The 12931-nt window shown below is 35.7% G+C and overlaps 1 protein-coding gene across 1 annotated transcript; it reads right to left on the bottom strand.

The window, feature by feature from the left end:
* Nucleotides 1-6481: 6481 nt before the first annotated feature.
* Nucleotides 6482-12347, bottom strand: TH1 (thiamine biosynthesis protein). Its single transcript, XM_048102100.2, has 9 exons — nucleotides 12026-12347; nucleotides 11609-11683; nucleotides 11451-11526; nucleotides 11274-11349; nucleotides 10463-10597; nucleotides 9267-9331; nucleotides 9037-9164; nucleotides 8110-8366; nucleotides 6482-7423 (listed from the first exon to the last, which is right to left on the bottom strand). The coding sequence occupies exons 1-9, from the start codon at nucleotides 12314-12316 to the stop codon at nucleotides 6898-6900; spliced, it is 1629 nt and encodes a 542-aa protein (XP_047958057.2). The 5' UTR covers nucleotides 12317-12347; the 3' UTR covers nucleotides 6482-6897.
* Between the last annotated feature and the right edge of the window lie 584 nt (nucleotides 12348-12931).

Genomic DNA, 12931 nt, shown 5'->3' with positions numbered 1-12931 from the left:
TACGATATGATTCTTACAATCTTAGGTACTGAAGTTGATTTTATTAGTGCAAAAGTTTCTAATGGTATGACTTCTTGGTAATGTGGAAAATCCGATATCTCTCTCTTTATTTTGAGAGTTATCACGCTGTTAGGCTTGTAGTTCATCTCTTGATCTTCATACAAGAATTATATCTTTGAAGATTACAGAACTTATAACCTTACATCATTTGGGAAAAACCTTAAAACATGCCTCAATACTCAACTCCAATTTCTTGGACACTTTTCCAACATGTGTTGGAACAACATGACACCTTGAGATGTGCTAGACTAGAGTCGCTCTAGTCCACAACTCGTGTTTTGTAGAAAGTACTGATGTTGGTAGTTTCTTTGATGTTTATCCCATCAATGATAAGATTTTAATGAGTACAACTCATCTCTTAATCAAACTTGTCTTAGAAAGACTTCGATTCCTTCTTACATAACTATCCCATTCATTAGATGAATGCTTGGATTCGTTAATGGAGATTAGACTCCCACTACTGATCATAACCCTCTGCTCGTCTCCTTATGGTGTAAACCATTAAGACTTGCTAGTCTTTCTATGTTGCACTTCTATAAGTATTCTGAATCTCTTGAAAAATCAAATGATTCTAACTCATAGTGCATTAAACAGACTTTCTCAACTGTCAAGCTATTTAAGGAAATGTTAAAATCTTGATAGTCTAGATCAGTTCGAACAATTTCTAAGTATTTTCTTGGCCTTAGGGCTAAGAGCCATAAATACTTTATCATTCAATGATTAAGAAGTTGATGTGTTGTTGAATACTCAACCTTGTCGCACTTATATTATTTTAATACTATGATGCCTTAAACATCAACCATAAAACAATAGTTGAGCATTAATAGCTCCCACTGCAACAAAAACCTAACTGGATGAAGATCTCTTACTTAGAAGTTGCATTGTCATGTAAGTCATTGTCCTTCTATAAAATAGGTCAATCCAACTCACAAAGCATCTTTTCTCGTTTTAAACAAACTTCGATGACAATCCAGGCTCTCTCATTTCCATATCTAGTCTTTTGTTCAAATGAACTAGGACTTAAGAAAAATGCAGCCTTTATGAATTCGTCATCTATCATGTTACTTTCCTCTAATAGTAACACAACGACTATTATTCTGAAGATATTCTACTTTTCAGTTAAACCTTCTTATAGTCATTTTTTGTTACTTTAGGCGATGACTTGTGTCAAAAACTATTTGAGTGATCAAAAGATCCTCAAAACATTCACTCTAGGATATTCCAATCGAATCATCTTTACAGATTCTATTTATATCCATCTTTCATCGTCATTAACCAAGACTTGTCGAGCTACTTAAAGGAAAGTAGCTTGACCTTATTCCTCGAAGAGCTTGTCAAGTACATGCATAATGCATTCTCGAACATTCTTCGTGGAATTATGTCAAGGAAATGGAGGACATGAATCATTGAGTGTAAACTCAAGGTTTTCAGCGATGAGAAACTTATCCATTTTCGTTTCCGGTCTACATAATTTAGGCATTCGAGTTTACTTTCTTTAAGGATCGCAGACATATATTAAATGACATAATGAAGATTTGGCAAATAAACTTATTATCACATACTCATGCTCAATACATAATCACAAATAACCACAAAACAATTATGTATTTTACAACATCAAAATTAATAAATTGTATCCTCATTTGGAGGTTAATACGCATTAAAATTTTCGACAATTTTACTGGTCACAACACCGACGCATCAATATCTTCCTCCTTTGGAGGTCAACACGCCTAATGCTGCCTAAGCACGACCATCAGATTTAGCATTGCAGTATTTTATTTCTACAACACACTCCCATAACAATGTTCATGTACTGATAACAAAACCAAGCTATCTCATAAATTCTGATTGAACCCTGAAACTCGCAGTTCCTTAGGATTATTGTCCCCACTTTGCAGGTGGCAATAATATTGGGAACCACTTTCTAGTTCATTCTATTTATTATGTGAGAAGTCCGCCCTTATGAACTTACTGTTTTCGTAGGATTATTGTCCCTACTTTGTAGGTGGCGATAATATTAGAAAATCAGCTTCACAAAATTTGGCAGTCCAACCGATGGAGACCATATACAACGCACTTGTTGTAATCATCACTTAGATATTTAGTATGGTTTTTGCATAATTATCACATAAGCAGATAAAACAGATAATCCACTTAAAATAGATAAACACCAAATAAAAAGATAAGTCCATTTAATGCATGGCATTTAAACACACATGATAATTAACGACAATTATTTAATCTAGTCAAGGGAGAATCAATTAAATAATTAAGTTTTATATTGGATAATAATTATCCAAATTTATTTAGGATTTATCAAGATAGAGTTAACTATCTAAATCCACTTAGGATTATTCTAGATTTTATTTCGATAAAATCACATCCTACAATTCAAGATAACGTTGATCTAGGATTATCATTATTTAAATCGTACTAGGATGTTACTAGATAGAAACACTTCCATCATAATCCATAAGATAAAAATAAAATCCAATAAATCAAGATTTGTACAAATCTTAATTCTATTTAGAATAGACATCCAGAATATATCAAACATTACTTAGGATTTCTTCGATAAACAAATTTATCTAAATCCAATTAAATAAGGATTTCTTACATATCATCTTTATCCTAATCTATCTAGGATATAAATCCAAAAGATAAGGATAAATTGGATTAATACTTATTTTAATCCATCTAAGATTTTTCTTAATAGAATTAAATCTATTCAAATCTATAGGATAAAATAAATTAATATAAATGTTTATCCTAATTCATCTAGGATTTATCTTGGAATAAATCCATATAAATCCATAGAATAAGATAATATTATATTATAATTATTCAAATCTATCCAAGATCTATCTAGGAATAAATCCATATAAATCTATAAGATAAGAATAAAATATTATATTATCACTATCTAAATCCATCTAGAATTTATCTATGAATAAATTCATATAAACTCATAGGATAAGAATAAAATAATATTATCATTATCTAAATCCAACTAGGATATGTCTAGGGATAAATCCACATTAATCCATTGGATATAAATAAAAAATTAGATTGTCATTATCCAAATTTAACTAGGATTCATCTAGTAATTAAATCCCTACAAATCCATAAAATAAGGATAAAATCTATAATTAATCCATGATTTAATACAAAATTAAATCTTATATAATATATAAAATCCACGAAAGATATATCCAAATCTTATTTCTAAATTATTCTTGAATTATTTCCAAATTTGAATCCAAGGATTTGGAAATCCTAATCAAAATTTGGAAAGCGAAGTCGTGAGACGAGACAAAACGACATCACGCATAGGGAAACCCTAATCTTGCGTCGTCGTACTTCCACTGAACCGCAGCCGCTGTTGGGCTCCCACTCGTCTCGCGAGCTCTCCGAGCCTGACGTCTCCGACACTGCTGCGTCGACGTCGCTCCTCCGGAGCTGCTGTCGCTGCTGCTCCGTCTCCGGCGCTGCTGCGTCGTCCTTGCCACGGCTGCTGGCTCTGCCTCGGTGTAGTCGCTGCATCAGCGATGTTCTCACCGCAACAAGCCCAGCCGAATTCTCGACCATGAACAGCCATCAAAGACAGCTGCCGCCATCGCGAATTCCGGCAGCCCGTGTCTCGCCGGCACTGCTGCACGAAGACACCTAGCCTCCACGTTGCTGTCCGTCTGCTCGTGAGGACGCACCTGCCGCTGCTGCAAGTGTGACAACGTCGCTGCTGCCGCTGCGTCGTTCTCGTCACGGCTGCTGCGTCATCGCCCCCGAGCCGGACCACCGCTGCTGCCGCGTCGACGCTTGAAGTCTTGCGGAAACTTCGCGACGATAAATTGATGTTGGTTGTGAACTCAATTCACCACAATCACGTCGAATTGAAAAAGAAATCACAACATTGTAATTCCCCAACATCATCATGACATCAAGTAATCATTACATTTAATCAAAAGAATAAAGGGATTAAATTCCGTCGAGTAAATCCGTAGAGGGAGAAGAGGACGCGAGGCCCCTATTCGTAGCATTCGTGTTCTTAATGTCCGAAGGATTTTAACATGAACAAAAACACATAGGCAACGAAAAATATATGCGATGCAATTCACATAACATGAAATTAATCCACATAATCAGAGCCAAAAACTGGCTCTGATACCAATTGTTGGGGTTTGGTGCCCCTTGCACAGCGGAAGACTTGTACAATACATATAAATCAGACACGGATCTATTTGACCGATTATGCGATTAATCAATTCACATGTTAAACAGATAATTGCATGCTAGAACGCAAATAATTCATGCTCATTGAAAGTAAATCCTAAACATGATTTCTACGGTTTAGAGTTACCGATTTGATTCTCCAAAGAATCGTCGATTGCTCGCGCCTTCTCCACGATGATCTTCAATACTAGACCACGGATCTTCTCTCTGGTTCCCGAACTGTAAATCGATATCAGGGTGGGCTGATCTTATCAAAATACTAGGACTCGAATAAAGAAGACAGAAGAAATCCTTTTGGGAAAAGGAGTGGAATTCGAAAATTCCTACAGCTGGGGAAGCTGAAATTTTCGAAAATTACAAATAATGAAATTGTGATTCTTCTGTCTCCTTTATTCTCCTATTTATATTAAGTTCCTTATGGGCCCAGACAGGGATCTATGGAAGGTTTTGGATATGGGCTCGCCCAATTAGCTTTTTACTAATTAAATTGAACCCACAATTTAATACAAGCTTATATTGGAATATCACGAGCAGCCACTACAGAAGTAATATTGAACTCTCCCCATCCAAATCCGAAATTACAAGTAATCCGGGTTTCCACTTTTATTATTTATTTCCCGCGCTTAAGATATAAATGTCCATTAATTAATTAATGTCTGCTATGGACTTAATTAATAAATATCTTATTAATTCCAAGAGTGGACTTAGCAAGAAACATTTATTTATTATTCATAGAGTAATAAAACTCCAACTGGCCAGTTTTCCGAATAATAAAACCTTGTTCGAGCTCCTCTTGAGGACATTATCAAACGAGACTCACCTCGTGCACGTTTCAACATAATAGCAATCCTAGCACCACTAGATATTAATCACCACTACCCAATATATCAGGATTGTTGGGTTGCGAAAAACCCGCACCATTTGATAAGTCAAAGTAGTGCATAATCAATACCGTATGCTCAATACTAACATATGTAGATTAAGAAATAATATTTTATCAAGACCTAGTCTTTCGGTAGATAGCATAAAGACACGTCTTGCTGTTAGATCCGTTCAGTGCTATACCACACCAATGTCATCTTATTTCAGTAAGGCTTAGAAATATGCGGACTGACATTGCAACCTTTCATGATAGGTAGCCAAAGCCTATCTAGGTTGTGAAATTCTTCTTTTTCTTTTGCAAAGCATTGCATAGATCTGACCGTGTTACCTTAAAGTGGACGACGCCCACAACCGGTCTACTAAGCAAAAGACTTAGACTTTGTTTACTTCTTATGCATTTAAATGTTTGTAAAACATCTTATAAATGCACAAGCAAACACAATGTAATAATAATAGTGATTCTATTCGTGCGGAACTGCTCGAATAATACTGAATCGGGTTAAAAGTGGATTGTAGAGTTTTACGTATACAAGCAAGATTCTATTCGCGCGAAACTGCTCGAAACATGCTTTTCAGTATACCAAACCTAACACCAAGAAATCTAATAGACTATTTTATAAAAGAAATTTGACGAGTTAAGAACATATGATTTATTTTTATCGAGGTTCAATTGTAACGTTTCATAAATTAAGGATATATAGAGATTAAATTTTGGAAAGAACAAATATTAATTATGTAGACTTTGTAATATATTTAAATTAAAATTATAAAAACTAATTTGATAAGAAATCCATTATAAATTATTTGCTGATAAATATATCTTACTTTATTAGATCGATATGGAATTACACTATTTTAAAACTTTAAATATGTGTCTTTAAATAAAAGAAAGAAAGATGAGATTAAAAAAATTTTTGTCAATCATAAATATTAAGGTCGTATGCTAACAAAATAATTGAAAACACATAATTAGAGCAATGTCCTTAATTAAGTATATTAATGAACAATTTAATGTAAGGGTGATAAAGTATATAAACATAACATCATTTTAAATACAAATAATAATATAATGTACAATTACTACTTTAACCTCATTATGTCTTAGACATTATGTCTCCAAAACATTTTTGTTTTTAGAAATAGGACTATTTTTTGTGGACATCTCAAAATAGCAAAATAAGATTATTTTTCGTGAACGTAGGGAGTCAAACAATTCAACTATGATGAGATCATCACCCATACAATTCAACACTATTGGGAGGAAGAGAACTCGTTCACCTTCAAAGGCCCAAAACCAAAAGGTTAGTAAACCCCAAGTATAGAAGTCTGTATATTATTCCATAGGAGTATGACCCAAAGCAAACTCCAAAAATCTAAGGACTTCCTCAAGTCCAATATACGTAAAGTCGAACATGGCAAAAAATTAACATTACCAAATACAAAGATTTTGTTTGAAGCAATTTAAATAAAAATAAAATTTAGGGCGTTATAGAAGTAGTTCAAATAAGTGAGAACAAAAAAACTATATTCAGCCATTTGGACGCAAAAATCTAAGGTGGCTGACTGCATTTCTTTTTTGGATACCACCTATTCAGCAAATGCGAACTATTGAGAGAGGTAAAACGTAGGAGTACTGGATAAATATGATTGCACATAGAAATACAATCCATGAACAGTCCGAGAAAACAACATGCAGCCTCCTTTACTTCAATCAGAGCATTTTCATTGCCTTCTTGAATTCGTTATCACACTGAGCAAATGTTGCGTCTCGGCTAGAACAGATTCTCTGTCGAAGAGAGCCGATACAACTGCTACTCCTTTGAGATTTGGGACACCCAAGTCCATCACTGGCTTTGCATTTGAAATGCCAATTCCGCCAATCGCCACCACTGGCAACTTGGAAGACAAACATACCGTTTTCAGCCCATCCAAGCCCACCGTGATATTGTTCTGTTTCGTATTTGTTGGATATACGCCGCCACAACCAATGTAGTCAGCCCCATCAACCCATGCTTTCTCAGCTTGTGCTGGCGTTTTGCAAGATACACCAATAATTTTGTCAGGCCCAAGTAGCATCCGCGCAACATGAGCTGGAATGTCAGACTGACCAATATGAACTCCATCAGCATCACAAGCAAGGGCAACATCAATTCTGTCATTGATCAGCAAAGGTACACCGCGGGAATGGCATATCTTGATACATGTTTTAGCTGCTTCCAGAAAATCCCCAGTGTTGGCATCCTTTTCTCTACAATAGACGGGTTTCATGGGATCATAAGTAACAGGAAACAACTCAATTAAGCAGACATTTCTTGTATGCCTCTGATTACAGAACGCCAAACATTATATCAAGTAGCAATACCTAAAGCAAAAAACAACGCCCATATGTATCTTTAACTAAACTATGCTCAAGGAGATGAGGGGAACATGTTTTCTTTAATACCTAAAGGATAAATATACGATGGTTTTATGTTCTTCGAACTCTTTGATTGCAAAGCAAGGGAGATACTATAGGACTCTTGCTGAATCTGAAATCTATATGCTTAACTCTATATTACTGGAAACTCTCCTATAAACAAACACATATTCTTTATTCTCTTTCCTATCATTTTTCAAAATTCCTACCCAAGGGTGTCTGCATATATTGTTTAGATTAACTAATACATCCCATTGTTTCGGTACAAGTTGAAGTATTTTTTAATCTTGAGCATGAACGTATACTTGTGTTGAGCCTTACCAATTTTATAGCTGCATATCGTCAAGTTAAGCCTTACTAAGTCACTGTTTATAACAAACTAACATAAATAGATAAAAAAACGTAAAAGATTCCTCCTCAGGTAAATAAATGTGATGCACTATCCAAGTATCTACTCGAAAATCCAAATTATAAACTAAAGTCTAGAAGAGAAGGGTGCAGGAGCTTTTAAATCAAACCTCAGCTGAACTATAGTAGCACCTCCTTCTATAGCAGCTTGAACAGCATCACTTATGGATCGACCCCACTTTTTGTTCATGTTGGAGTCTGTGACAGCATACAAGAGAAGACTGTTTGGGTCAAATGGTCGAGGCACGCATTGATTCAGGGCATTATTCTTGAGCTTCAGTAAATGGTCGAAGGGACCTTGATGTCCTTCTCCAATAAGAATATCATTACTATAATCCAGGGCAGATTCAACATACTGCTTAGCTCTCTGAAATGAAGAATACAGCAAGTAAGGAGTATATACTTGACCTTTGACAAAAAGGGGGATGCAGAACCGAAAAACAGACAGAAACAAAGACATAGACCTAACCAGTCTGAGCAACAACATAGCCTACCAGACATTTCACTTCTAGATCTTCTTCAAATATACTATTTGTGCTCTTACATAACAGAAACATACTCTCCGTGCATTGTTACACTTGCAATGTGCTTATATAAAGGTATTGAATTTGCGGTTTTTTAAAATATTGGGACCAATATCAAGCATAAACAGTAACAAGTAACATATGTAAATGATGAAATCTGCAGCATCGGGTTACTCTATGAACATGTTCACTTATAAGAGAGCATGCCAGAGTGAATATCTCATTGATAGGTATACAAGAGTTTCAACTTATTTAGTTAGGGTTTTGTTAACTCTCAGTTGGTCTATGGCTCCTTTCATTCACGATAAGTCGATAAGAAGAGTTTTTCTAGCTAAGCACAATAAGCGCTTCTGGATCTCAAAGTAACTACGTAAATAAATAAGCTACTTAAAAGAACCAAAACTCCTGTAAACCTATTCATAACAGTGAGCTGGGCAAGAACATGAATATGTTTTGAGATTCAGATCTATCATCATATGCTTTGACCAAAAAAAGAGATAGATGCTCAATCACCTTAACAGCAGAAAACAGTGGAGAACCTCTGGCAAGCTCAGCTGCTATAGCTGATGCCAAAGTACAGCCAGTTCCATGAGTATTATCAGTTCTTATCCGGGCTGCTCGTAATTCAAATAACTCCTTACCTATAAAGTCAAGTCTTATATTACATGAATCTCAATATGGTAAGTAGATGCGCCATTGCCCATTGGCACACAGTGTCAGAAGAACTATTAAGCATACCATACCATCAAATAGAACATCAACCGCATCAGAGCAATTAGGAAGGTCGCCTCCTTTGACAAGAACATTTCTGAAGATAAATTGAATCATTACAGCTCATTTCTTCAATTCTTGGTACTCCCAGAAAAAAAAAATTAAGAAAAGTGCTAAATGACATTGAGAAAGGCACTACCAACCCCAACTTCAGAATTTACAGCACTTCATAAGTTCATAATAAACAAAGTAATTGATGTGAATGTTTTTAAGGACGGAACAATATTTATTTAGACCTAGAACCCTATAGTACACGCATAGGAAATGTATTGGGTGGGTCTTGTAGTAAGATCCCTTTCCTATACATACTTTTCATAATATTTCTTCACTCTGCATGTTTTCACAAAGTCCGTGCACACACATCTACCCATGAGTAGAACGGGTGTTACTTAAGATTTTAGAAGAATCTGTGCGCATGAATACCACTGATTATTGGGAGTAATACAAATTAAGATAAATGGCAAGAGGTTATTTCAAATCAGGAATAGATTATCAGGTGGCATTTACTTCTATTGAGGGTGGAACACAATTCTAATTCAACTAACATGAATTCACCATTATGTCAGTTACATGTATGATTGAGGAAGAGAATATAAAGGAAAGCCTTGAATAAGTGGTTTAGATTAAAGCTTCACCTACTCTCAAGATTCTTTTGGTTTACATATGAAAGAGTATTGGGAAGCAATTGTTCCTCTAGTACGCACCAAACTATATCTAAACTAGACTAACCACCTTTGAAAAATTCCCTCATTTACCAGCCAGGTGATACTTGAATAAGGGCTCCCTAAGTACTATTAATTATAAAATAATGCATACATAATGTATTTCATCTGTACATGTTCATAAGCAACTTCTTCCATGTATTAAACACTGAAATACCACACTAGTATTCCTTGATAATGAGTTACAAAAACTCATGTCATAATTCTCATTTCAGGTCAATGCAAGTCGAACATGCTTGCCACTTCTACTTAAACCGAGCAATGGTTACTGTATATACAAAACCGCCTTTCAGGAGTACATTACTAAAAAAGCAATGTATGATATTCCTCATTTGATTAACAAATTATAATCAGTTTCATTTTTTAATATCAAAATGATGCTAAACATTGGGCCAGGTACTCAAAGCATAACATCAAATTGAAAAAGTAGAGTTTCAAGAGCGGACCGGCAGCCAAGCTCATAAATCTTTTTTGCTGCAAAATGCATGTCAGCGACTGTTTCAAGTCTTGCTCCACAAAGTAATGCAGATGCTTCTCTTATATTAGGAGTTACTATATCGGCCAGCGGAAGAAGCTCCTCCCTACAGAAGGATACCCCATGTTCAAGTACGAACAAAATATATACTATCATATAGAAAGATGATTCATCAGGTAAGAATTTTCATCACCACCTGTAAGATGATTCATTTTATTTTTATAAGGAAACCAGCACTACTGAAAATAATTGCTAAGACTCCTCATATATATGTGGAAGATGTAAATAATGGGAAGCATTTTGGCTGCATTCATGGTATAAATATGATCCAAAGGAGATGCAAGTTTAATACTATGGTTGTACACCTTGTACGATGGTTCATTCCACCAACCTAATATAAGAATTATTCATTTAAAATGTTTGTCACTTAACTCATTTCGCAAATGACTGTAGCTCCTCGCCAGCACAAGACAATTCATGGTGAAACTAAGAATACATTTAAAGCTTCCAGTAATGGCAGATGTTGATATTAACTAGTACTTATTACTTAGTTAAAACTAATGAAACGAGGTTAATGAAAACCCGAACTCCTTTCTTTCCTAATAAGCCAGTTCAAATCAGGTGAACACGAGGAAGGCATGTTATGGACAAGCCACTATTTGTTTGTTGTTTAGACTGACTAGCCCAAATTCTGTAGCTTTTTGTGTTTGAAATGAGTATAGGCATGGCAACTATAACAGACAAGAATGGAAGGAACACTCATCAGTTATGTATGTATATACCTCAAGGTATCCAGAACGGAAGGACCAGCTAGTACATCACCACTTGTAGATACCATGACAGGATCAACCACCAAAGCTTCCTTATATAAGTTTATATTGTCAACAAAGAACCATCTAATATTACATTAGCTTAGAAAACTGACTGATTTAGCTGGTAAATATTGTTGTTCGGCATACCTCTTACTTGGAATTCCTTGAGGCTCTGACACAAGACCTTGATTATGCCAGGTGAAGGAAGCATACCAGTTTTCACCTGTCAATTCCACCAAGCACAACATCACTCAACCTTAGCTATAAAGTTCATTTTCAAACCACCTTTGTTCAGAAGAACTTACAACATCAGGATGCATATCCGATAGCACCGACTTGAGTTGCTCCCTGACAAATTCCTCAGGTAAAATGTTCACTCCCTGTGACATCAATTCATAAACCAAACTTGATAATTCTAAACATACATATAGAACCTTGACTCTTTCGCATACCTTATTATATCATTGATTTATTATGACGAATTACATCTACGGCGTAAGGAAAAATGTTTACAAAATAGATATAAATCCGTCAAATCCACCATAAGCCATACTAGACTAAACCTTGTTCTCTACCACTATGCTCAAGTCATCAAACCTCATACCTCATGCGATAACTTTCGGAGCTAATTCGCAATTTCATAAATAGGAATAATAATTTGAAAAAATAGTACATAACAAAATGCAAAATGTGCAGGTCCTCGATGCGATGAAACAACTGACCTGGACTCCGGCGGTGTTCTGAGCCGTGACAGCGGTGATAACGGTGGAGCAGTAAACACCGCGGGCGGCGCAAGTCTTCAGGTCAGCTTGGATTCCGGCGCCGGCGCCGGAATCGGAACCGGCGACGGTTAGCACGTGCGGGACCCGCACTTGAGCCGGCTCTTGCTGTTGCTGCATTGCTCGAATACGGAAAGTTTTAGAGAGAAGATGAGAGGATTTACGATGATGAGAGTGAGTGGAGTTGAAAATTTTGAATGGGGAATTGGTGTGTAGCTGAATATCTGTCATCATCGTAACTCAGTGATGTGTGTGCTACGATGACGCTGGTTTTGATTCTACAATTTTTTTAATTATATTTATCCATTTCTCACGAGGATCGTGTTTATTCAACTAATTATGCGTTTACTTTTCTCCATTTAAAAAAAAAAAGGGAACTACGTAATTAATCCCTGATCTTTGTCATAAAATACACTAATAGTCTCTGCAAAACTTTGATAGTGTTTTTGGTCCATAAGGACAAAAACAACCCCCTAGGCACCATCAATGTAAATATTTAACTTTTAAGGATATTTTGGACTTTTAAACTATATCCTCGTCACGTTTTGTAGACCATGACTTTACCATTTTCTTTCCTATATCTCTCTCCTTCCCTGTAAATAACCATTCACCTCTCTCTTTTTTTCTCTTTGTATCTTCTCTCTACTATATATCAAAAACTTGGAAAATGTCTAGTGTTTCCGGTAATCTTTTTGGCGAAGGAAGAAACGGGTGTCGGTGGCTCCGATTCGAGTACGAAAAATATTGGTGTCTTGAAAGAGCTGATCTGAAAATTGTTGCCGATGCAAGACATGAAACCTATGGAATGTTGTATTTTGTTTGTCAGATCTGAAGAAACGGGTGTCAGTG

Source organism: Salvia hispanica, chromosome 6 (genome assembly GCF_029641045.1).
Source record: "Salvia hispanica isolate PSC_SH4W2 chromosome 6, Shi_PSC_v1, whole genome shotgun sequence".
Classification (NCBI taxonomy): domain Eukaryota; kingdom Viridiplantae; phylum Streptophyta; class Magnoliopsida; order Lamiales; family Lamiaceae; genus Salvia; species Salvia hispanica.
The sequence above is the reverse complement of the archived record's forward strand: the minus strand, read 5'-3'. Positions and strand labels throughout refer to the sequence as shown.